Source organism: Fringilla coelebs (assembly GCF_963513975.1).
Source record: "Fringilla coelebs genome assembly, chromosome: 6".
Classification (NCBI taxonomy): domain Eukaryota; kingdom Metazoa; phylum Chordata; class Aves; order Passeriformes; family Fringillidae; genus Fringilla; species Fringilla coelebs.
Window position 1 is genome coordinate 57,557,855 of NC_140034.1, and position 27,155 is coordinate 57,585,009.

General features: G+C 41.0%; 1 protein-coding gene across 1 annotated transcript in view; it reads right to left on the reverse strand.

The window, feature by feature from the left end:
* The window catches only part of MPPED2 (metallophosphoesterase domain containing 2), a 115,136-nt gene that overhangs the window by 53,670 nt on the left and 34,311 nt on the right, over nucleotides 1-27,155 (reverse strand). Inside the window, exon 3 of the mRNA XM_084208012.1 lies at nucleotides 21,300-21,481. Within this exon, the coding sequence (XP_084064138.1) occupies nucleotides 21,300-21,481 (182 nt within the window). The remainder of the gene's footprint in view (nucleotides 1-21,299; nucleotides 21,482-27,155) is intronic.

The window sequence follows — 27,155 nt, forward strand, 5'->3', positions numbered from 1 at the left end:
CAATTCAGGGGAACTAATACCATTGTTTGGAAGGAGGCACGGATCATGCTCACGGAGCCAGATTTTTAGAGCTCAGAACAGATTTTCAAGCACTTGGTACCAGCAATCAGTGCCAGATCTTCCAAATAAACATGCTGGGTGCTGAGCTCCCTTAAAAATGCAGTCCCATACTGTGGTGTCTTCACAGAAGTTAGGCTCTCTTACAAAATCTGTCCCACTGTGACTTGCCAAAAATCCCACGTAGGATTGCATCAAAGCTAACCGCTCCTGCCTTCCCCACAAGCCTGATTTCTTAGCCTCATACCTTATTTCATTTTGGTGTTTATTACTAAGAATGATTTAGAAATGGTTGGGTTTGTTATGGGGATTTCTGTGCAGTTTGTCTTTGTCTTTGTTTTTTCTCATAAAGGCAGCAAAGTGAAATAGAAATCTGTGGGTTTGTCTTCCAGGTCTGCAGCTCACAACATCTGTCCCAGGGAAGACAGAATCAGATGCTACACATTTCTTGTGAGTACAGTGCTCCTGAACAGAAGTGGCTGTGCTAGTTTAAAACTTGTCTTTCAGCTTTTGAAACTGTTTGGTTTGGGTTCTTTTCAAAAGTGAGCTTCAGAGTAAAGCTGTAATATGTACAAGATTAACATTTCCCCTAAATAGGACTTACAGGGGAACCAGTCAGAACCCTCTGCTTTTTCAGCATTTACAGCACAGAAACAGGAACCACACGAGGCATAGGTGCAAACATCATCTCTACCAAACTAGTGAATTCTGGATGGAAAACCAAAAAGCTACAAATCCCTTGAAAAAACCAAGCAGACTATGTTTTTCATAGACACCTCGGGTCTGAACAAAATACATATTCATAAGTCTCTGTGGTGCTGCATTAGAATAAAAGTTGGGGAGATGCAATAAATGCTCCTCTACAGTTTTTGACTCACTCCTTTCCCACTCTCCTCCCCCTGCCCATCTCTACTACGTGCTGCTCTGCAGTGCATTTTTATTTAAAAACTCTGTGTGGCATGTACCTACAATTCCTGCTCTCTGTGGCTCCTGGGCACAAGATAAAACTGCTATTTTCCCTTCTCCCAGGAAACATAAAAGATATCACCAGCATGAAATTTGATACACTTGTCATAACCATCAATCCCCCAAAACAAGCTAGGTGTGATAATATTGTGGGATGGAGGAGTTAAATCCAGGTTTCAGCTAAGTTATCAACATTTGCCTGCATTAACACAGAAAACTCTTCATCTTACTTGATACATGTCCAAGCTTTACACTTTCATTTGTTTTGATAGACTTCAAAACCAGCAGGTTTTGCTGATATTATGCCCAATTAAACCTGGAGCATTTTTGCCCAGTATTTTTTTATCTTGACATTTTTAAAATAAGGAAGGGCTTACTCTGGAGGCACACAGGACATGCAAAGGCAAACTAATGGCGACATCAGTAATTATTAAAACACATAAATGTAGCACTGTACATGTTACATAAGCACCTGAGTTCTGTAGGGGGATCCCAGACAATTTCTTGCAATTGGTGTTGGTATTTCTTGCAAAAGACAGCTGTTGGTATTTTTAGGACTAAGACACATCAAAAGCCAGGGCAGCAACAAGAGAAAGTCTCATTCAATTCTTCTCTCTCCCTTGAGGAAAAGGACTATATAGCACTAATCACAGCAATAAATTACCTGCAATCAGATCAGCTATTTGTTCATCACATTCTGTTTTTCCCTTCTTGAAAGGCCTCATGGCATTGCACAACATCCACTCTCTCTGATATAATTTGTGAAATATTTTGTTTTCTTTTGGCAGGCCTGCCCTTTGTCTATAATCTGTTGACCTTGTGTTTAATATGGAAATAGAAACAGTCATCTTCAAAAATCTCCTACTCCATGGTAATTTAGTTTTATCTTGACCAGATTAATCGCTGTGTCTCTGCCTGTACAGCACAACACAGAGGTTGGAAAGCTTTTCCTCATTTTCCTTCACTAAATCTTTGTGAGCCACATTTGGTCTTTATTAGTCTGATTTCCTAACTATCAAATCTTTCATTATGCATCAGCAACATCATCCATTCTAAATTTATACTGTGACAATTAGAAGAATCCTTTTCCAAACTAGAAAAAGTGGGATCTGTTTGCTGGGCTGAGCACTTCAGAAACCCCCATTATTAACTCCCAGCAAAATAACTGAGTTTATTTAAAATACTTCAGTGCTTAAACAGGTGAGATCAAAAGGCTGAAATTACAACTACCAAAAACAAGCAGGGCATTAAGTCTCTGAAGCAGAGTTACTTATACTGGAGTATTTGAAACCCATATTTATGTGTCTGTACACACACACACATGGGGTGTGCATATGTTCAAAATATATCTATTATTTTGGTTCAGATGTTTCTCAACAACTCTCAACAGTACAAGCAAGGGCTCAATGTAATCATTGATCAAGAAAATACTGCAATTAAACAAGCTGTTCTCTTCTGGAAGCCAAAAGGTCAATACTGCTCTTGCTCAAACAAAGGCAACAATGGTTATCTCTGAAAGCCTTGGAAAAATCGAATTGTTTACAGTAAATGCATTAATCTGGGAGTCTCAGAAAGCTTCTGTGACTGGTCTAACAAGTCAACCCTCAAGCTATAGTGCCAGGTACCTTTGTCCCCCAGAGGTTCATCTTCACTCCTGTGCCATGACGCCTTCCTGCCAGCACAAGGATTTGGTGGGCACCGAGCAGAGTGCACCAGATGAAAACGAAAAACGAGGAAAAGATGAAAAATGATGTGGCAAAAAAGGAGTGGGGGTCTGAATGCTGCTAAGGCAGAACTTCTACTGCTGGCTGCAGCCACTTACACCACTGCAAGTGTCAGCTGAACAACAGACTGACTTTAAAGATATCTATTACATGGGACAAGGGGGCAAGCTTGGGGGGCCAGGGGGCTGTGGGGGTTTTTTAACCTACCTAAGGAGTTGTTTCAGTGGCTTTCTTTAAATTCACCTTAAGCACTTGGAGCCTAGGAAGCCTTAATCTGTTGAACAGCCATTCTCATTTTAATAGCATGCTTCATACGAGTACAGTTTAGTCACACAACCCAAGTTCTGCAGAGCTGCCAGACATGAAAAGGAGTGTGCCTGGCAGTGAACGTTAACTGCTGAGCCCCTATAAAAATAGAAAATCACATTATTTTTCTACTACTGTTACCTGCAAACCCCACAGGGAAGTGGGGGAATAAGAAATAATGTGATACTAGCTGTCTGCAGAGTGGTAGAAACCTGTATTTACACACAAATGATATGCAAGTGGTTTTGATGCAAAGCTCTGAATATGCATACGCATGCATTAACTATTCAAACCACACAACACTTCCATGAAACATGGAGCTTTTTTCATGCCTGTTTCATAGCCTCATAAACCCTTTGGCCATATGCTGAGAAACAGGCTGAGAAGCCTTGAGGTATAAATCTTAAAAAGAAGGAAAACTGCACAAGAGAGAGATGTGGGGGTGCAAGTGAATCATCTCGAATTGATGGTATTTTGTGTATGCCCCAAAAGTGCAAAACTGGTCACGGAGCGTTCCCCTATAAGCAGCCCCATGCATATCCAGGGATATGGATGGGGAAGGAGCACAGAAGGAGCAGATTTTGTGCTGCTCCTGCAGACTTCAGTCCCCACCAGCTGCAGCTGCTGAGGGCAACCAGCAGAGCCCAGCTCTGGGCAGCAGCTCTGCAACTTCTCCCTGAGAAGTTTCTCATGGAAAGCCCTTGGCGTCACAGGGCCATGGCCACTCTCTCTTCCCAGCATTTACAGCACAGTCCCAACACACAGAGGCTCCTTCCAGCTTTTTAAAACAAAGGCAGGATGGCTCAAAGGCTGGGATTTCTCCTTCAGCAGCAATAAGTGAGTTAGACTGCATAAGTACAGTTACACAGACTTGAGCTTCCACAGGATAAGCTGGGCCTATCCCACCAACAACCCACTTCAGGTACCAAGGTCCAAAACTGGGCAAGAAAAACACCTTTTCCAAGTGAGATGAGACTGACCAACTGGCTATGAAAATATTTTGGCTGGTTCAGTCAAGTCAGCCTTCACAAAAAAAGTCCTCAACAGAACGGCTCAAACTGGTATCAACCAACGCACTGGCCGAAAACATAGCCCGTGAATTTCTATGCAGCTTAGCTCCCTGTGTCTGTAGAAACCTACACAATGAAACAATTAAAAGCAAAATAAAAAAAGGCAGCAAATAAGAAACAGAACATGCACAAAACCAGAGCATGCTTCTAAAACAGTACAAAGAACTGAAGCACAAGATCTCTCAAAGTCTTCCCAGTGAAAAGCATTCCACCGTCAGTTCTGACGCCACTTCTTTTTCTTTTTTTTTGTCTTTTCCCCTCCAGTTTTGGAGAAGAAAAAAAAAATAAAGGCAAAACACACACGGGCAAGAAAGATAAATAAAGGCAAAACACACACAGCAGCAAGAAGAGAGGATGAACGAACACGTCACTGTTTTGCCTTTATGCAAAGAAAACATCGCAGGGCAGCGCAGGGAGAAGCAAAGGCTGAGACCCTGGAATCCCTGCGATAAATCCAACGCTTGTACATTAAAGCTCCCCTTTGTTGAGAGCACTGTTAGACACAACAAAACAGAAATGTTAGGTGAGTGCAAGCTCTGCCTGTGACCTTTCCCTCTGTAGCCGTCAGGCTTCATTAATTTCCACAGGGCCTGACAGCTCCAGCGTTAATACTCACGCTTGCGGATCGAGCCACACAGCAGGTTCAGAGTCTGCTGCCTTCTCCTCTCAAACTCATGCATTAGGATTTCCTCCATGCTGGCAATGGAAAACCAAGTCTAAGGAACATTAAACACAAAAAACTACGTTACAATAATGCCGGGGTTGAGCCATAAACCCATGAAAGCAAGGAAGCGCTGGGTGGATGTGGAGGCGCTGCTCCACCCGTGCGGGCACCGCACACAGCTCTGATGGTGCACCATCACCGGTGCCTAACACCAAGTTTCCACTCATCCTCTCTCCTCCACAAGACAACCTAGTGAATTTTGCACAGCACAAGGCCAAAACATCCCCATGTGCGCTGCGGAACCCGCTCGGCCGCAGGTCTGATCCAGCCACGCTTTCGCACCGGTCACCATTCCTTGCTTTGATGTTTTTATGTCTCAACCATAACATTATTCTAATGTAACTGTTTGTGATTAATATCTCCCTCCTGTCTGCCGAGACGAGGAATGCAGCGCTAGGTAAGCGACAAGCTTTTGTTTCCCTTCAGCGTTCCGCGGCTTCCTTCGCGTTGTTCTGACACAACTCGTCCTGTTTTTTGATCTCCAGCTTGTTTTGAACTTCACTGGGCTGCTGTTATTGAAACATGGAAATCTTCACTGACGTTTGAACAGTTAATACGTGACGTTTCTTTGTTTCGAAACAGAATCTGAAGGGTTTGTTCAGCCTAACCTCAAAAGCAAAAGGAAAAAAGAAGGAAAAAAAAACCAACCTCCAGATTTTGCAGCTCACAGCACTGCCAACTTTAGGTGTAAAAAGTCCCCCCAAATTGACTTTAAAATTATGAAATCTGAAACACAAGCAGCAGATTGCTTGCTAGTCCCTGGAAAGGCTCTCTTTTCAGGCTTTTAATTATGCAACCTAAAAGATAGAGCTTTCAAGAGGGGGGAAAAAAAAAATCACGTAACTTAAAATCAAAGGAGCTGGCAGCTGTGAAATTTCTCTTTAAATCTGGCAAATTCTGAGACACCACCCTACCTGGAAATCGCAATGGCCTTGTCTGTCCCTTCTAATTTTCACAAGTGGGAGTTTCTGCTCCTCTCCTCTCTGCCGCAGCAAATTGTTACCTGAAGGACTCCCAGGTCTGTGCTGCTGCCATGTGCCCCTTCCAAGGGATCCTTGAAGGGAAACCACCAGAGGTCTTCAGGCCAGGACACCTTTGGTCTGGCAGAGTTGAAGGGTGCTAAACAGAATTTACCCTGTATTTACAGGGACAGAGCCACCTGCATCAAGCCCCTGCAGTTCGGGGTCTGTGTGTGCACACAGAGAAATAAATCCTGTTTTGTCCAACAGAACTTTGGATTTTTCTCCTGCAGTCGAGAGCTTCATGTGGCAGGGCTGATCAATTCTAGACCAGTGTCAGCACCTCGTGTGGTTTCAAATGCCTGTGACCTTGAACTCCAAACACTAAGGCTGGAACTTAAGCTCTGCCTTCACAGTGTCAGTAGGGCTAAGGAGAAATGTCCTTCTTGGACTTAATTTAGACTTAATTGAAAAGAAACATTTTTGGTTACTATTGCATTAGGCTAAAGCATAGAAATGAGCCCTAATACTGTCTAAATCTAATAAGAGAAAGGCATCTCTCTCTCAAAACTTTCAAAGCATTCTCCATAAATGCATCACGGATCAATTTACATGGTGCTTTTGCCAATAAGCAAAACAAAATCACAGGTTCCAATTGGCTTAACTCATATTGGAAAGCACAAAAGAAAATGCTAGAAAATGCAATTACTGCAAACAAACTCCATTTTCTCCACTCAGGAGGGAATTCCAGAGAACATTTTATTGCCCTCAAATAATATTTCTAAAGGCATCAATACACAATTCTATTTTCCTTTCAGAGCCCACCACACTATATAACCTAATCCTCCATGAAGAAATTCACCAGATTTTGAAATAATATATTGGTTGTTGATATTAACTTGTGCACACACGTACTGTATCAATTTAAATTATTTTTCTCCATGAATCTTCAGAATATAAAAACCAACTTCCACTGCCTGACACAAACAAATCTGGACCTATTTCCCAGAACATCCCCTTTATCTCTGTCATCTACAATTCCAATTAAGTCTTTTTTTTTCCCCCCTAAAATAAATGAATAAAGCCACCAAAAAGGAGGTCATCTTGAGAAACAATTATACAGAAAGTAATTAAGCTAATCATAATTATCACAGACAATGTCTTGGTATTTTAATGGGTTACATGGATTTTCACACTGCAAAGGCCAGGGAAAGCTAAAAGGACGAGAATTTCCAGAAAAAGTTTATTTAAAAGAGAAACAAGGTTTGGTATCATTTCTTCACTACTTAGTGAAGGAAATGAGAATTATGAGTGCAGGACCCAGATCTAGATTCTGCCCCAAATTCTTCTATCTTCCTGACAGAGACCTTGAAACAAGCAGCAGAAATTCCCTTTCTGCCCACAGGACTGACCAACACCATCCCCCCATCAGGATCCTCCCAGTACCTGCCCACCTATCTAAATATGAACAAATAACTGCACCAGCCAGGGAAACACACGATCTCCAAAACATGTTTCTGTTTCCAAAGTCCTTGAGCTAGTTCCCCATCATTTGTTTTGTCATTTTTAGAAGAAAGTCTCTAGGACTTACAAATGCACCAAGCAGTAGGAAATCACCTTCCTCTGTCTTCTGGCCTGGCAGAGCCTGGTCAGTATTCCTGAAAAAAAAATCCCTTCAAATATCTCCTTTTTTCTGTATCCCAGGAAGGTATCCAGAGCATTTCTTACAAAGAGAAAAATCTCAAAATGCACAAACAAGAAGCTTCTAAAAACTATTTTCTATATATGATACATTATAGCCTACATAACTTATACCTGGAACTGAAATCCTTCCTTTAAAATTATTATTTCTGAGCATATTGTTGGGAAACTACAAAACCTACTGGGTTTTATAATTATCCAGCTATCAGTACCAGTGTTATGTGTATAAATATCCATAGTGATAAGAGGAAAGATAAAAGCAGGGATAGCAAGAATAATCAGAAGGAAAATAAACTTAAAGATAAGAAATAAGATAAAATATTTTTTTTTAATATCCCAGAGGATTTAAAAGCAGGAACTACTGCCTAAAAGCAGGAGTGGAGCTTTCTAATAACTCTGAGAATGAAACATTCTCCAGTGTGCTAAGGCAATTAGCTGCTCTTGAGATTTTACCCTGTGACCAAGGCCTGTGCTTTTATTTGTAAACACTGAAGAATAACAAGCAAGTTTGATATTCCAAGGTAATTTTAAACATATTTTCACGTGGCAATACTGATGCCCGTTTGGAACTGTTTCTTCCTGTTGCTCCTTCCTTTTCTAATTGTTCCTTCCTTTTCTAAGTTGGAAGGGCAGAAAGCAAAAGCTTGAGCCTAAACTCCACTTCTGGAGTGCAATATCCAGCAGGGATATATATGTGTGTTCCAGAAGCACCTCCACGGGCCTTTTCTGAGCTGTTTGTGGAGGACAGAACACAAAGAGAAGGTGCACAGAGAAATTACAGAAATTACAGCTCAGATATCCAGGCTGGGCTTTAGGAACCTCCAGCACTATCTTCTGAACCCCCTGTTTAAATTGATTCTTCCAAAGAAAGCTAAACATTCCATTACAGTCTTCCAAGATGAACTTGGATGCCAGGAATCTCCTGGGCCCCCTAAGGAAATTCCTTTTGAGGAATCCAGCTCACAGAGAGGCTCCTTAGCTAATGAGAGAGACAACCAATTCACTCTGGCTGTGTCACGTTCCTGCAAGGAGCTGAATCCCTCTTGGGCAGGTTTTCTTCCTGGCCATGCAGAATTCCCTGAGCAGGAGGGCACAGATCCCTTCCTTGTGAGTTTAAGCACAAGCACTAAAAAGAGTGAGAAGGAAGTTTGAAGCCTGATAAAGGTTTGCAGTGGTAACTGTGGACATTGGCACCAGGGATTTCTCAGCTCTCTGTCTCACCCCTGCTCCTGTTTCTTGCCACCTCCTCTTTCCTACTGGCTTTGCAGAATTTCAATTTCCAGTTTATTGGCTGTAATTTGTGCTGCAGCATCCCAGGACCTCGCAGCAGAGCGAACAAATTCACGCTGAAATTTTTTTTTTAAGAATCCAGATCTTTGAATTTCATTGCAGACAACTGAAATACCTCCTAATTCTCCTTCCAAAGGTAGGACAGAACAGAAATTATGAAAAACAAGCGTATGCAATGTAAACCCCATTCTGCAACAGAGACTTTGCATGCTTTTATTTGTGACAGAATTCAGGTGAAACTCTTGATCTTTCCTGCCCCTGTTACAGGCAAAGGAAAGATCTGCTGCTGCCATCTCTGCTCTTCAATTAGGATAGTTGTAAGCCTCTAACCTAGGAGGAAAACATTTTTAAAATGAACGTGTGAGATTTATGGCACTTATTGTTGTGAATTTGAAAACGTTCAAGCAACATTTTCACAAGGTGCTTGAAAATCTGTATGATGCAGCAGCTGTACCCTAGTGCAGAGGAGGACACTGGCAATTCTGGTCCACCAATAAATACTTCTCTGCAATTAAATGCTATGGTTAACTGTTGGAGCATGCACTTTTTCATCTGGTGTGCTTTCTGCAGAGTAGGATCTCTCTTGACTCACCCATTTTAGCCATCTTTCCTAGCCTTTAAAACAAAAAAATGGGATGAGAAACCTGCTGTAAAAAGCCATGATATGCAGGCAAAGTTCTGCTGAGTAACACGACAGCTACAGTTAATCAGAGCCGGTCATTAGCACAAAGCATCCAGAGAGCAGCTATTCCAGTCACTGAAGGCAAAGGTAACAATTTATTCCTTATTTATTCTCCTTTCTGCCCAGGTTTTGCCCTCTCACCTCGCAGGCAAGCATCACTGTTTTCACAGCTGGTCTCAGGGAAGCAGTTGTTTATGAATAGCTGTATTGCTTCCCCTCTGGCTGGACACACTCTGGTACTCACTGCAGTGCCAGACCCCTTCCACCCCCAGAGCAGAGGTGTCTGCTTCCTCCCCCTGTCCCTGAGCAGCCTGGGTGCCCAGCACAGCAGGGCATGCCCTCCTGCCCTTCCCCCTCCAGCTAATGGCACTGGATTGTCATTTACAGCAAATGGAGAGTGGCTTTCTGTACAGTGTGGGTTACAGAATTCACAGAATCACAGGGTTGGAAGAGACCTTCAAGATCATCAAATCCAACCCAGCCCCATCACCTCAGCCAAACCCTGGCACCCAGGTCCACATCCAGGCTTTGTTAAACACACCCAGGGATGGGGACTCCACCACCTCCCTGGGCAGCCATTCCAGAATTTTGTCACCCTTTCTGTGAAAAACTTCCTAATATCCAACCTATATTTCCCTTGGCACAGCTCAAGGCTGTGTGCTCTGGTTCTGTCTGTTCCTGGAGAAAGAGCCCAGCCCCACCTGAGCACAGCCACCTTTCAGGAGCTGTAGAGAGTGATAAGGTCACCTCTGAGTCTCCTTTTCCCCCCAGCTCCCTCACAGGGCTGGTGTTCCAAGCCCCTCACCAGCCTCATGGGCTTTGAGAGGGTACAGCAGTGCAGGACCTTTACTCTCAGCACCACAAGCCTGGCTACAGCATCATTCTATTCCCAGCAACCACTGACACTTGGGACAGAGGAGAGGAGAAGGAGCAAAATCCTTCCCTGCCACGCTCAGGAGGCACCTCCTGCACAAAGCTGCAGCAAATCCCTGCCTGCCTTGCAGCCTCTCTGCTCATCTCTCAGTACTGAAGGGAAATGCCAAGTGCTGCTGAGGGAGCAGGGAGCCCTCAGAGTGACATATGGGGGAGATCAGCTCAGGGAAAAGTAAGGACATGTGGGTAACTCTTTATCATTTGCAGCTCTGTTTTAAACTTAGAACCCTTTCTGTCGGCTGGTTACACCAAAAAAAAAAATGCAATGGCAACATTCAAGAGAAAAGGAGCTACTGCACTCTGATACCCAGCCTGCCCTGTGATGTGAAAGCTTCTGGTTCATTAGAAAAGATGCACATAATTCTGAGGTCTTTATGGTTCACTTACCAAAAATTACAGGAAATTCAAAGTACAGAGTGTTCCTGAGCTCTCATATCCTAATTTTATTAACTCGAGAAGAGATGAAGCTCTGGAAAAAGCAAGTGAAAAATAGCAGGTCCAGTACCTTATGTCCCTGTGCTCTCATCTGTCTGCCTCTTCTTTGTAGTCTCCACCCCACCCCCAGTTTGATGTTATTTTGTTCTCCCCGTGTTGGCTTTCTACAGCCTCTCTCCTCACTGCTGTTCCCTGGTGTGCTGCTTTGTTCCTGCTCCACCAAAGGCACCATCAGTGGCCAGAGAGGGTTTGGTGACTGTCCCCTCCCAGCTGGGGTGCAGGACAAGCAAAGAGACCAGCACAGCCCAGTGAAGTGAGGCACTGACTTGACCTGAGCCTCAGAGTGACCACAAGTCCTGAGAAACATCCCAAACATTCCCAAAGCTGTGGCAGGGCCACCACAATCCAGCCCTCCCGTGAGCCAGGGCTGAGCCCAGCCTGGTGTCACTGGCTGAGGAGCACTGAGAGTCCTCCTGATGCCTTGTGTGAAAAATTCCATATCTTTTCACATTCTGTGCTGCTTTGGTGTGTGGGTCTGAGCTCCACACGAGGGGATGGTGAGCTCTGTGCACAGAGCAGGGAGACAAAACAATTCCTGCTCCAGCTGGGCACCAAGGACAAATGATGCCAATGTCAGCCCCAGAGCACAAACCCCGTGGGCTGCAGAGAGAAAAACAAGCAGGGTGGGACTGCCTGGGCTAAAGCTGGGATGGGACAATGAACTGCAAGGTGCAAATGGAGCAGAACTGATCCCAGGGAGAGAGCCCGGGAGCGCTCGTGCATTTTGGGGCCATTTTGGTTCATCTTGGGTGCAGCCCTGGCTGGGCTCTGGTGCTGCCCAAGGTGGGTCCATGGAGGAGATCCTGGCAATAAATCCCTGCTTTATTCTTTAGCTCTGCCCAGCCTCTGCTCCAGGGCAGCCTTCTCAAAGCATCATTAGCACTGATGCCTTCAGCTTTAGATTTCATATTTTCCAGATTTTGTTCTGCTTTAGTATGTAACTCTGAACTTCATATCAAGTGTTAGCAAGTTCTCTTCACAACCTAGTTAGACAAAACAATCATTTTCCAGCCCAAGGACACCACTGCAGCTTCAGGCCCAAAAAGAGTAAAACAGCAGCAAAACTGGGACGATGGGACTTCATAACCTGAAGCCGTAACTGGACAATTCACCCCAGTATGTAAATGGACCAAAACTTATAAAGAGTGTGAAAACTTGTGACTTGGAGTCCATCTTGGGTGCAGCCCTGGCCAGGCTCTTGTACTGCCCAAGGTGTATCCCTTGAAGGCCTTTTAATAAATCCCTAATTTATTCAGCTCTGTCCAGCCTCTGTTCTACCTCAGCCTTCTCAAGGCATCACTCCCAGGGGTGAAGGTGCTTCCTGTGGGCCTTGGAGCCACCCTAGAGAGCAGGTGCCATCATTCCCTGCCATGCCCAGCACAGAGCAGGACAAGGAATACAAAAGTTCCTTTGGCTCTGGGAAAAATGGTTCTCCTTTCTCTCCTTACCAGCGGTCGGTGCCCACAAACATAACGCCCACCCTCCAAAACCAATCCACTCCCTAAACACGGGCAATTGATGTTTGAAAGTCTCCTAGCAGACCTGACAGGGGTGGGTGGGAGACAGGACTTTCCTTCTCAGCCCCTGTGTGCCAAGACACATCCTTCCCATGCAGGAATTGCCCAAGCTCAAACGCTCAGCCCCCCGCAACAAGAGGGTTAACGAGCAAGCTACGCAGGCTGGTTTTAGCCAGCAATAAGCAGCTCTCTGTTTTTCTTCAAGAAAAAAAAAGAAGTCAGTAATTCTTGGAACATTTATTAACCCCCTAGTATAGGCAATTACTGTAAGAGAAAGGTCTGCCAGTCTTGCATTACTATAAATTGCTGCATGTTGCTTTTCTACAGCGCAGTAATGTCCACAACCAGTGTGAATAAATGCTAACATTCGAGTTTTAAGCTCAATTCCATCCTCTCGATCGAACATTTTTAACAGGTCTTCACTTTCAGTGCCTGTTGGGCCACAAAAATAATTATTTTACACAAGCCAAAAAAAATCCAGGATGGTGTTTCACCGATGGACTGTTTTGTAGCTCAGTTTAAGGTAATCTCACATATTTCCTAGCACACAGAACGGAAAAGAGGAAGGCAAGTGGGAAACACAAAACCCCTCAGATCATTCCTGCTGTCTGCGAGGTTTTGTAGTCACATACAACATAAAAAAAATAGTGGCAATAAAAAAAAAAAAAGAAAAAGAAGAAGGCTTTGTAATAGACAGAACACCGCCAACCAGCTTTAAATTGAATTACACAGCCTGCTAATCTTTATGATGAAATAAAATTTCTTTGAACACTTCACATTATAGTAAAATCCGCAGTGCTTTCTCCCCAGCCCCAACCCCTCTCTGCTCAAAGCAGCTCCTCCACCCCTAAACCATTGTTCTTCCCAGCCTGCACTGTGATGCTCTGCTAACAGAAGGGCTCACTTTAATTAGCTATTGTTAATATGGCGTGCATGGTGCGAAAATGTAGGGGAGAAGTACTTTTGCACTTCGTATTCTTGATGCAACATTAAATTTGCAAGTGAAGGAATTAACTGATGGTGTACAAAGAATCCATCCCTCGGCTGCTCTCCACTGAATCACTCTCATTTCATTATGTGGCTGTGGCAGCAGCACTGGGGGAAGAACCTGATGAAAAAGTTTCTATTTGAGGGGCGCTGGTTGTCCCATGCCTGCTGAATACAACAACCATAAATCTCTTTTCTGTTTCAAAGTGGATTTGCGGGAAAGGAAGAATTATTTGGGGTTTTTTCATACATTTGATTTGGTTATAGCTTGTTCTAAGAAACCTGATCATCCCTTCCCCCCTTCTAAGAAAACATTAGCAGCCCAGGGAAGCAGATCCAAGAAATGACCAAGCAATTATTGTGATTGAAAATCCATTCAAGAATTGTACAGTACTTTGCAGCGCTCGCTGGCTCCTTCCTTTCATTGAAAATTACCAAATGAATATATTAGTTTAAACTTATCAAGAGCCACTCACTGCAGAACATTATTCTCTTTGAGAGCACATTTTACCTGAGCCAAGTTTTCTAAAGGCTGTCAAATAACACCTTTATATTTGCTTTGACTGACCGTGGCAATTCGTAAAGAGAATTTTACACTTTAGCAGCAAACACAGTTTTAAACCCCTCCATTTCTCTAGACACCATTAGGAGATAGCAAAAATGGATTTTTTGTGAAATCTTTTTATGAAGAATTGACAAGAATAACAAGAGCAGAACAAGAAAGAACTGATCAGATATGAATGATCCTACACTGCTTCTCAGGCATAAATTCCATTTCAGTCAGTGGGAATTTTACTACCTCAACATTCATTTTATCCAATGGCTTCTATTTTACCTTCTAAGTTGTACTTCTGGGGTTCTGTTTGCCACAAAGCATCTCACATCTGACCCAGAGCAGAGGATAAATATAAAGAAGCAGCTATAACCCTGGCACAAAAGGAGAATTTTGCACTTTCTCCTACCTTTGTTTTCACACTGCACTAGAGCTTGCTACATCAAGAAAAATTATTCAGCCTATTTCCAAAAATCAATATTGCTGTGTTTTCCCACTACTTTATAAATATAATAAAATGAAAGATTCAAACTATTTTTGTAATTGTATTTTTGTATTATTTTGAGAAGAGAAAACAAAGATTAAAATTAATAATAGATCATAAAAAGGTATATGCTAATAAAAGCTGAGCAGAGATTATTAGTTCAGGCAAGCCATATGGGAATTGAAAACTAAGTACAAATGGGAATTTAAACATGACATTAAACACAGTTTGAGTTAGAACAAAAGCAAAGGAAATATTCTTAATCAGTAATGTAGCAATAAACCCTAAATAAAATAGGAAGAAGTTTCTAAAACTTAATGGCAAGGACAGAGTGAGATACATAACCCATAGAACTCCTAAATCACTAAAAAACCCACAAATCCTCAGCACCAACTCAACCTGTAAATAAAATATCTCCACCCCACCCCAGCGTCTGAAGCTTCTCACCAGGCCCATCATGGAAGACAGAGTTGTTTCCAAAACTGGATTAACAGATTTTCCAGGGAGTTGCTTCCCTCTCTCCCAGAACAGCTGTGCCAAACTCACACATACTTACAGGATTAAAGCCACCTCAGCATTTTCTTTCACTTGCAATGAATGCAATTTTTTTTTTCAAGTGCTCAGAGTTTTGTTCATCAAAATGGTATTTTATGTTTAGTCAATTATTCATTCTAGCTGTAACAAGCAGAGCAATATAGAGTTCAAAATATGCTCCAGATGGTAAAAACACAAATCAGAAATAAATCAATTTATAAAAAAGGAAGGGATTTGTTTTTATTGCCATAATTTAACTTTAAAATATTCACAGGCTTCCTTCTGGTTCTAAATTACCCCAGAATACTTTGAGCTAATACCTCTCTGAATCTGGAGAAATTTAGAACTTACTGGTTGGTTTTTTTATATGAAATAGTGCGATGCCAGACGCCAAACTGATCAGAAATATACTTCCAGGGAGCAAAAGCCCTCAGGAACAAACACTTGATCACACTGGAGCTGTCCTCAGTGTACATTAGTAAAAGGAACACACTCACTCTAAACCCTGAATGAGCCGTGCCCGGAGAGGAGATGAAGCCAGATAACTAAGCCAGACCAGAGAGATTGAGAAAGGATAAAAGTGGAATGTGACCCTGCATTTTTAAACAGTGATAAGAAAAGAGCTTGATCTTACTATTATACTATTCTGGTACAGTTCATTTTTTAATTTTTTTTTTTTTTTCAAATTGAATTATGCTATCTTCAATATCAAACACATTCTGGCCGGTGTCTGGCTTAACAGTTTTGAGTATAATTTCAAATTTCCACAGAACTAATGCATAAATTTAACTGTAGACTGGAACCAAGTGTCTGTCCACAGTTCTGAGAGCAACACCACATTTACATTTTGGCACCTATTCCACGTTACAACCAGCAATTCCAAGGTGATGCTGCTATTTTCAATTACTAATAGTCACACAAAAATCAACATTAAAGTAATTGACAATACTTTGCTGAGGACCACATCCACATATGCAGAGGTAACAAGAAAAACTCTGCATAAAAATTATATAATCATTCTTTTCTTCTCACTTCAAGGAACATGGTCAAGGAACTACAACACAGAAAAAGAAGGTTGATTTTTATTTAGGTCTAGCAATAGTGTTTATCCTAGAGGCAAGTGCCTATTACAGGTAAAGAAATATTTGCTCCAGTACAAACCCATATGTATTTGGCCACTAAACCATTCACAAAGTTTTTACAGTCATCATACCAAAGAAATTTAAAGAAATAGACATTCAGAACAAAAGCAAGACTCAAAAAACATGAAAGAGTCAAGTTGCTAAATCCTAGAACAATTTAGGAAAAACCTAGCTAAATTCAACTTTCAGCCCCACAGACAATACCCAGGAGTAAGATCACCTAGTGAATTTATCCAAGTCGACCACTGCAAAATTTTGGAAGCTCGTGCAGTAATATTCTTTATAACAGAAACCTTGCAGGGGGGGAAAAACCAAGAAACCTGAACCAAAAAATGAACATGGTGTGATATAAACACTAAAGAAAAAAAGTACAAAATGGGCTATTCGAGAAAAAATTCTGAACTGAATTCAATTTATTCACACAAGCAAGGATATGCACAATCAGGCCCACAGCAACTGAGCAAAATAAACATATCAACTCATTAAAGATCTATTTGCCTGAATTTATCTCTGCTTTCTCTTCACTTCTTATGGGTTATTCAATCACTTCCCATCACCCAGCAAAGGAAATATTGCACTGAAGACAGAGCTATAATTAGATATTCTTCTATTTCATTTCACATATATGACTGAATGAGAATGGATGGGAAAAATATGAACAGAGATAATAATAGCAAGTTGAAACATTCAGTAAAAAATACATTTGGCACAGAATAACATCTCAGTTCTTCCTCAGCTCAGTAATGCTGTGTTTACTACAAAATCAGTTAAGTTAGTAGAAGAGATTTTTAATGAAAACAATTATAAATTTAAAATAACTGTGTTTAAAGCATTTAACAGTCCCTAAGGTCAAGTGATTACAGCAGTTACAAGACCCCAGGGACATGTTCACACCAAAACAAAGTGAATAAATTACCTCAGCCAGTGGATGCAATCACTAAGTGACCACAGAGGTTATTCAATGTATAAGCCCAGCTGACTTCCACACAAAACCAATAATGAAAATGTAACAGCCAAAGGGAAAAAGCATTTAACTAGCCAAAGTTGCTGGAAGGGCTGAGAAGTGGAGAGAATGGGAAAGGGAGTGTGGAGAGCAAGCTCCGTGGCTGGGCTGAGGAGGCAAGGAAGGAGGATGAGTGTGGATGAAATGGACAGGCAAAAATGCTGAACATTTTTCCCAGGTGGAAGACCCAAATTGTGGCAAAGGGATGCTAGACTCGAAAGACATAAACCAGCAGGGCTTTAAGCAGTGCTCTCAGCCCTGTATGACTGGGATATGAAGGACAAGCAAGGCAGGAGCTCAGAATAATCATCTCTCAACTTTCCCCTTGGCTTTAATGCCAGGAAAATTTGCGGACAGTTCTTGTGCTTTAGCTATGCCAGGATATAATTCTAATGGAGGCAAGACCTGGTTTTTACCACAGAGTGGGTAAGATAAGCTGCAGAATGAAAGCCAGCTTTGATCTGGCTTCACAAATGACACAGATGCCTTGCCTTCATTGCAGCTTCACAACACAACTGCCAGGGGAGAAAACCAGAGCCAGGAAAGACAGAAAAACATTTTTCTGTAAGGACCACCTTGTATTTGATGCATTTGATTCTCAGTGTGTAGCCCTGGAACAAGGTTCCTACCAACTATGGTGAAAAAAGATGCTGCTGAGGAAGGAAAAGGAACCCTGCTTGCTCCTGGTATGTATTTTTTTAACTACAGCACATCATCACCTCTCGTCTTTGTAGGCATTAAATCTTTGCCACACACACAGAGTAAGTAACACCATAATAAATGGTAAAACACAATTAACACATTTTGGAGACGGGAGTCTTAAAAGGGAGGCAAAAGGACACGGCTGGCTTTGGTGTTTTGATTCCTGATGAGGAATACTTGCACTGAAGCAAGTAAGTATTCATCAACATTCCCACAGGTGAAGCAATTTGCTGGCTTGCCCTGTGCCAGCAACCTAATAACTGGTATTGTCATATATATATAAATATATATATATATAAAACATTGTGTTTATGTTATATTATGTTCTATTATACTATATTATGTTATATTATGTTATATTATGTTATATTATGTTATATTATGTTATATTACGTTATATTACATTATATTACATTATATTACATTATATCATATCATATTACATTATATTACATTATATTACATTATATCATATATACGAAAATATACATTGTATAAGAAATATTGCATATATACACACACATATATACTTATACATGTGTATATACGTGTCTATAGACATATATACACACACATATTTATATATACATATATGTGTGTGTATGTGTGTGTGTGTATATATATGTGTAGGAATGTAGGAATGTGTAGGAATGTAGGAATCCTTCTATCTAAAAATTCCATTTATAAAACCAAATCTCCCCTGCACATCTCTTGATATGAAGGGTCAGCCAAGGAACTCCAATGCAATAAAATCATGTAGAGATGCTACATATGATATAAAAGGTACGATACACATGGGATTAAATATGTAGAGATGCTGCCATGACACAGCAGGCAAAGAGAGAGTGCAGTGAAACCTGATGACAGAGCTTTGCTTCAATATATCTTTTATATAAATCTGCTCTAGAAATTTCTATTTCCTTCTAGAAATAAGAACAATACAGCTAAGTTGCAGTGGTGCGGTTAGAGAGCCCCACTCCCACAGGCACAGCAATAAAAAAGAAGGGAAAACACTCATTCAAACAGGGTTTTGGAAACCAGAAGAAGTCAGGTAAAAAGAAGAGTATGAAGAAAACGCAAAGAGGGGCGGCAAGACAGACAATGTAGGAATCCTTCTATCTAAAAATTCCATTTGTAATACCAAATCTCCCCTGCACATCTCTTGATAGGAAGGGTCAGCCAAGGAACTCCAATGCAATAAAATTATGTAGAGATGCTAACAGAGATATGGTAAGATACACATGGGATAAAATATGCAGGGATGCTGCCATCACACAGCAGGCAAGAGAGAGTGCAGTAAAACCTGATGACAGAGCTTTGCTTCGAAATATCTTTCATATATTAAAAATATATTTAAAAATCCATTCTGATGTTTTTTTGAAAATCAGCTGCTCAAGTCACCTTCAGCCCTGGGTATTTCTAGAGCAAGAGGTGAGCTGGCAGTGCACAACCAGCCTGCCAGTGGCATTTCCAACAACAGGGGCCTCCCACACAAGCTCCCCTCCTTCCTTTTGCTTCTCTGCTCTTGCTATTTAATTGCCCTCAGTTCCAGCAACATGCTGTCAGGGCACTGCTGTCAAATATAGGAGAATATTACAGGTGTTTGTAGCAGGTTTGGTTTGTTAATTTGAGATTTTTTTGGGGGTTAATGTACTAATGAGTGTGGTGGGTTTAGTGCTGGCCAATCACCAGTGCATTCACTAGGATGTACTCTCTTATTTATTGTTGTGAGGTAGGACTAGGGAAAAGGTAAAGCAGACTTAAAACTTTCAAAGGGTATAAAGAGAAATTCCTTAATAGTAACTAAAAGAAAAAGTAATAAAAATTAGAACAAAACTTTTAGGACACTTCTCACCTTTCTGTCACCTTTTCGTTCTCACTGATAATGTAAAGAAACAAATCCTAAAATTTTAGTTAGTTTACTACTTTTAGAATTATCTTTCTTTAGTTTACTTAGAAAGACAAGCCTTTTTTGTTAATGTTATGGATACTTTTCTATAAGAAAATAGTTTTTTTGTGTTTCTTTTTATGAATAGTAGCTGCCTGGGGAAATTTGTAATTGTAAAATTTCTTCTATTTTTTATAAGCTTTTTTTACAGTTGTCTTTATGGACTATGTTAACTTATGGGATACTTTCTTAAAGATGAGTTGTTTAAACGTAAAGGTTTTAATTATCTATCTTTAAAATTATCTCTGGGAATAGAGCTTTATTTTTTTTCTCTCCCTAAAGACAGTATTCTACCAAAGAGATGCTGACAGCCCATGATCAAAGATAAAAAGCCTGTACTCCAAATGAAAGGGGCTAGCATGTGAATATCAACCTCCCCCCCAAAAAATCCTCCAAATATAATATCTATTTATATATTTTATATATGCAAATGTATAAATATATAATATATATAATATAATATATAATAGATGTTGTATATACTTCATACATTTTATCTATTATATATTATGCATTATAATTTATAATATATAATAATTATATAAAATCTAATATACAGATAGTATTATTATATACCTAGAGTATTATAGATATATTCATTATGTTATATAAATAAAAATATTGTTATTATTATAATGTATTTATAATAATACTCTTCCAAACCGTATTATTGATTCTGCCACATGGGAAGAAGGACTTTGATCATTTCCAATAAATTGCAACTTCCAGCTCTGCTGTAAGCTACAACTAACCCAAAACACAGCAAGCAGCAGTTTTTGGAGTGGACACAACACCCCCCCCAGCATCAACTGAGGGGACAGACTACATCCTTTGCACGAGGTGCCACCACCTCCTCAGCACTCCCGGGGGGCTGCAATGAATCCCTTCCCCAAGGTGATGCAAAAATGCAGCAGGGTCTCTGAATTTGTCTATTATTATTATTATTATTATTATTATTATTATTATTATTATTATTATTATTATTATTATTATTATTATTATTATTTTGTTGTTGTGAAGCTAGAAGCAGCAGACAAGCATAGCAAGGGCGGAGGCAGATTCTCGAGCGCCCCAATTCAATTGGCAGGCAGTGAGTGACGCTGGGACAGGAGGGGCTAACTGGTTTCAGTTTTTGGAGGGGACACAAAACCCTCCCAGCATCAACTGAGGGGACAAACTGCATCCTTTGCATGAGGTGCCACCACCTCCTCAGCACTCCCGGGGGCTGCACAGTTCTTGTTGTGCAACGAATCCTTTCCCCGAGGTAATGCAGAAAGAAATGTCTCTGAATTTGTCTTAATTAACAGAATTATTATTATTATTTATTTTTATTTATTTTATTGTTTTATTTTTATTATTATTAACAAGTGAGGCTAGAAGCAGCACATGACACTCAGACGAGCGGAGCGAGCGCGGGCGGGGGGGGGAGATTTCTGGAGCGCCCTAATTCAATTAGCAGGCAGTGAGTGACACTGGGACAGGAGGGGTTAATTGGGGTCACCAAAAGGCAGTAATTCCTTACCTAACCAGTCATTAAACTTCTTAACCTCGGAGGGCAGTCCCAGCTCGGTGAAGTCGCCCGTGTGGAGCAGGATGTCCCCGTAGGGCATCTGGATGCCATCTGTTCTGGAGTGCGTGTCTGAGACGCAGACAAAGCGCGTGTGGCCCGCTGGCTTTGGAGTGTCATATGGGATGGGGTCGACCCTAGAGCAGACACAAAGATCCCACAACAGTCACAAGGTTCAAAGCCTCACATCCATTACTGCAGATAGCGGCACGCCGCTCCCTCCAGGAAAGCGGCCACGCGTCCACCGACACACGCTGCGCTCTGCCAAAAACCCGGCGCTGCTAAAAACTTACCTGGTGAGGAAAGGAAGGTTAAATGTACACAAGGCACCACTCTGGGATACTAAAGTGTGTTTTAACATGGATTTAGGGGGATTGGAATTGGGGTGTTTTACAACTGTGCTTTATACATGGACAGAGGCACAGGGGCCATGGGATAACAGGTCTGCCAGGTGGGCCAGGAACGGGCTCTCACCTGAGCTCAGCTGTGGCATTCACATTTTCTGAAAAATCCCTTTGCCCAGGATTTTTCTCCTGGGAAGCTGAGAAGCCTCAGAGAAAAAGGAAAACAATCATTATCTCATTTGCTTCTCCTGTGTTGTGCTCATGTGGAATGTGTTTGGAGATTGTTTACCCACAGGTGATTGTTCCATTGGTTTCATGTGAATTGTTTTGACTCTTTGGCCAATCTGGGCCAAGCTGTGTCGGGGCTCTGGAGAGAGTCACAAGTTTTCATTATTATCCTTTAGCCTTCTGTCTGTATCCCTTCTGTACTCTTTAGTATAGTTTAGTATGGCATTCTTTAATATAATATAGTATCATAAAATAATAAATTAGCCTTCTGAGAACATGGACTCAGATTCATCATTCCTTCCTGCCACAGGGGTTCCCAGCAAATACAACACTCAGCAGCTGATTTTGTTCAAGGGCACAGGTTCCCCTACAGATCCCAGCACAGATCATTTGTTTACACACAATAAGGTACATTCAGGAGTGCTTTGATGGAGGCTGGAAACTGCAGAACCAAGTCTAGTGGCAGCTACCTAAACTCAAACAAAATCCTGAGCTCATCATCCCAGAATCTAAAAAGTCAGGGCTGATGTGCTATCACACATATAAAACTTTTTTTTTCTATAGCAAACAATGCTAGAAATTTAGTTCAATTGGTTATTTGCAAGCTGTATTGGGTAATTTGATCTTAATTTAGTTCAATTGGTTATTTGCAAGCTGTATTTGGTAATTTGATCTTATGAACTGCATGTGACCCATCATGGAAGTCTGGTCATTTGGTTTTTGGTGATTTTTTTTTTTAAATCACAATAGAGGAAAAAAATAGGTAACCAAAATGCTTTTTGCATACTTAGTGGTTAGAAGCTCTAATTTGTAACAGAAAAACTTAAATACAAAAGGCAATCCATTGACTACTTTGGAATAGCAATTATTTCTCTGCAGAGTTACCATAATTTGATTTGCTCAACACTTGAATAGCACAGCATCTGGATTAGTGCCACAGAAAATCCCATCCCAATTCCACAAAACTTCAGCTCATTCCATTGATGTGCCACTTTGATCATGGTTAGAGCTTAGCTTCAGCTAGAAATGTGGAGGTATTTAGGAGTTATGTCAGAATAATAGTCCACTTACATCTCAAATTATCAGTGAAACCAAGCTCCAGCTACTTGAAAGCATCCCAAAATAATGCTGTTCTAAGATTTATTTGGGCAAACTGGCACAACAGGCATTCAAAAATTGGTGCCTGAAAGCAAAAATAAAATTAAAAAGGTTTTATTAGTTGTGCTCTCCACGCTGAAAACAAACACCAGTAGACATCACTGTGAATTTGTTTGTCTTAAATCCCCACAGCTATGATGAGATGTATGGTCAGTAATAGAAAATAAAGCACAAACTTTAAAGAAAATACTGACTTCTGAAGTATTGCTTTTGTTTACTGAGCTGTAAACTAAATTAGCATTTAGTTTTTACTGTACACTGAACTGTGTGAAAACTTCTGCCAGTGCCTTGAACTTCAGCTCCCTGCATAGGTGAGAAAGACCAGAAGCATCCTCCAGGGTGCAAATCAGCTCCCTGCCCTGGGGAGCTTTAGAGTGGCTCCAGAAATCAGACTCCACATGTATATGTACTGGTCTCCAGTGGAAAACTGTCCCTGTGAATGCATTTACTAACAAGATCTTACTGAGTTAGAATTTAATTTTGTTGGAGTTTTAAAATTATATTATATTATATTAATTAATTATGTGTTAGATATAATATATATTACATTAATATATTATATATATATAATGCTAATTATTTATTCTATTTGTTAGACCATTCACAGCAAAAACATTAGTGGGGGAAGCAGTAGGGGGGAGATATTTGTTAGATTGGCTTTTCCTAGGTACCATAATCAGGTCTTTCCAATCAAGCTGTATTTACCATCCAAGTACCATACCTTGCTGACATGGGCCACAGAATTAATTTGCAAAATTCAGGCTCTCCAAGATGATGCTTACTTTAAAAACAGATTCTACTGCCAGCTGGGCTGGAGAGCAGAGGATTTGGTGGATGGCTGTTCCTGAGGTTTGGTGTTGTACCTCCTGTTCCACCCCAAGCACCAGGTGCAATGACCTGAGCCATGAAACTGTTACCACTGCAGAAACCCAGGAGAAAAGTCCAACAATCAATGGTTTGGTTTTTTTTCTCAGCAAGGGTCTGAAATTAACACAGCTATTATTCCAGAGAAAAATTTTATTTATCCATTGAAATTGTGCTGGCAAGCTGGGCAGAACTGCAGTCATGGTGCTTTCCTGCATGGTGTCTTCCTTCCCCAAAATATGGGGGTCCCCAAATCAACATTTCCCTACTTCCCAGCAGTTTCCTCCAGACAGCACAAAAACTGAACACCAGCTTTCATCAGCAGCACAGAACTTGTTCAGAGCATCTCTGCTGGAGCTAAACCAGCCCTGCCTGCCCTGGGGAGCCCAGTTTTGTTTGTACACAGCAGCCAGGCTTTGCTCTGCTCTGCAGCTTCCAACCAAACCCTGTTCTGCATCAGAGCACAGCACTGAAACCTGGTTTAGGATTTTTCCATTCGTGCCATGGCTTACAGAAAAGTCTATCATCAAAATTCATTAAGTCCCTGACCCTTCTTTCTCTCCTTTACAAACACTGTGATGTAACCTTTTTTCTACATCTTAGCTTCCTTCTCTCATTCAGCATTTCTCTACTAACTATTTCCAAGTGAGATGCTGCAGGTGATTGTGTTCAGTCCATCCATTTATCATACTCAAAGCAGTCCTTCCACAGAAACTTAATAAAAGTGCTGTTATTGCCAGCCCTAAAGGCTCAAGTTTTCTTTCCACCCAGGGCTGCAGCATGGCAAACAGCAATATGAGAGCCTCCTTTCCCACTGCACCCCGAGAGGATTGGACCCTGAAGGCAAGGCACTGCCCTGTCACAGCTCTGGTGACACCCTGGGCTGTGAGCATCACCCTTCCTCCTGATCTGCCTTCTTCCTTTTCTACTTTCCCCCTTCTTTCTGATCCAGTCACAACCCAATAGCTGGGGGCTGCACGCTGGCATTGCTGAAATCTCTGGGACAGTTCTGACCCTGCATCTGACCCTTCCTGCAGTTCAAGCAGATAAAATAATAAATAATAAAATAAAATTATTAGTTCAGCCCTGATAATTATAATTAATTATAACAATAATTTTAATTAATTCAAATTATGTCCACCACCATTCTGCTGAATTAGAGCACGTACCTAAGAAATTCAACTTGTTCTTTACCTTCGCTGAAAACACAGTGCATCTACCTTACTCTGACACTCTCCATCACCAACAACAACTTGGTTTTTTCAGTCTTTTTGACATGGCAGACTGAAACACTTCACAGATAATTTGGTTACTCCGTTTGGAGCAGCATGCTCACGGAAAGATGCAGTAAGAGATATTTCAGAGTAATTTAAATATATTAGGATTAAGTAAATATTAAAAATTAAATTTAAAATATCAGTAAAGATTAAGACAGCAAAGCCCAGCCTGGCTTTCACAGTGAGAGGTGAAACAAGCAAGAATGAGCAGCCCACACCATAGCAGGGGGGTTTGAGCAGCAAGGGCTGAATTCAGGACCAACAGAAGAGGAGCACCTTGGGCCTTGCACATGCACAGGGGTGTGGATGCTGACAGCCTGGTCAGAGAGAAAGTCAGACAAAATTCCCCAAGCATTCTTCTGGGGAGTTTTGAGAAAGCTCAGAGAAAGAATTAAAAGAATCCTAAATCTTTACAACGGGTGTTTTAAACTCCTTGTCTACTTGCAAGGTGTGCACAAGGAGAGTGTTGCTCCTATTAGACGCTGCAAGTACCACTATACAAGAAGAGTGTTGTTCCCATTATCCTGTACTCAGGATAATAATAATAATGTCTTGTTCCTACTTCCTGTACTCCTGTACTCACTGGGTACATCTGTGACTGGATTTGTGGGTTCATTTTTTATGACATCTAAATAAGTATTCATTATGCATGTCCGTGTGCCACATCGACTCCATGTGTGTTCTTGCACTTCTTTATTTCTAAGATGTGTACACGAAGAGTGCTGCTCCTAATCAGCCAATAATGTGAGGAGTGTTAATTGAGGACCAATCAGGTCTGATCTCCTCAGAGCTGTCTATAAAAAGAATGTGATGTACAATAAACTTCACATTTACCTTTGAACAACACAAAAATCTGCGTCACTTTATTCAGCCATCCCTGATGCAGCAACAACACAGGGGCAAAGGACTTGATTTAGGATGCCTTGCCACAGAGGAGACATGTTAACTGTGTATTTCAGCCCAAGCCTACCCCAGTTACTCATAAGGATGTCTTATAAATGAGCAGGGCTGGAAAGCTCCTCTGAGACAGGCAGGGCAGTGCAGCCCTCCTACAGACACAGCTGCAGCCACACTGGGACCCTGCTGCCAAAAAAGCTCAGAAAGCACACAAGCACCACCTTCCTGAAAGGAGTCAGTTTTGATGATAAAGGATAATTCTGCATGGGTGAGTTCAAATGCTGAAAATAAGGGTCTGGGGGTGTGTGAGAAATGAATTTGCAGAGAATTTTTAAAGTTGAATAAAAAGTTTATACAGTATGTATTTGTGCACAAACTTTGAGATAAGAAATGTTGCTTTAGAAATACTATGGAATAAGATAGATATTGTTGAGAGAGAACTAGAACTAGAAATAAGTTTTAAAGGTTGGTTTAGTAAATAAGACTAGATATTTTAGAGAAATAGAGCTATGAAAGATGTACTGTAATGAGACTTATGAGGGGGTAATTTTAGATTATTAGTTTTAAAACATTTGTAGCATCTGTGATTAAAATCAGTAAGTTAAGAAACACTAACAATGGATCGCAATTAAGAATTAGTTTTTGATTGTAATAGTGGAAATTATTTTTACACTATTACACATTATACACAATCTCATGTAAATTTTTTTTACACAAGATTGAAAATAGAACAAAAGCTTTTAAAATGTTTTAGAGTTATTTTTATTTCTGAGTTAGAAAAAACTTAATCTAACAGGGGTGGGTTAGCCTGGGAATGCCTGTGGCTGGAGAGCCCAACCCCACAGACTGTTCACTGCCCTGCTCTCTCAGCTTTTGAGATATGCAGACTCCAAATCCCCTCTCACAGAGGGATTCCCAAGAAACCAATTCATCCTTGAAGACGGAATAAAAACCTTAACCATTAAGCCAGGAAAGTTTCCAGTTCCTGCCATGGAGTAAATCGCTCCCGCAGCACCCACGCTGGACAAAGCACCACCAGATGC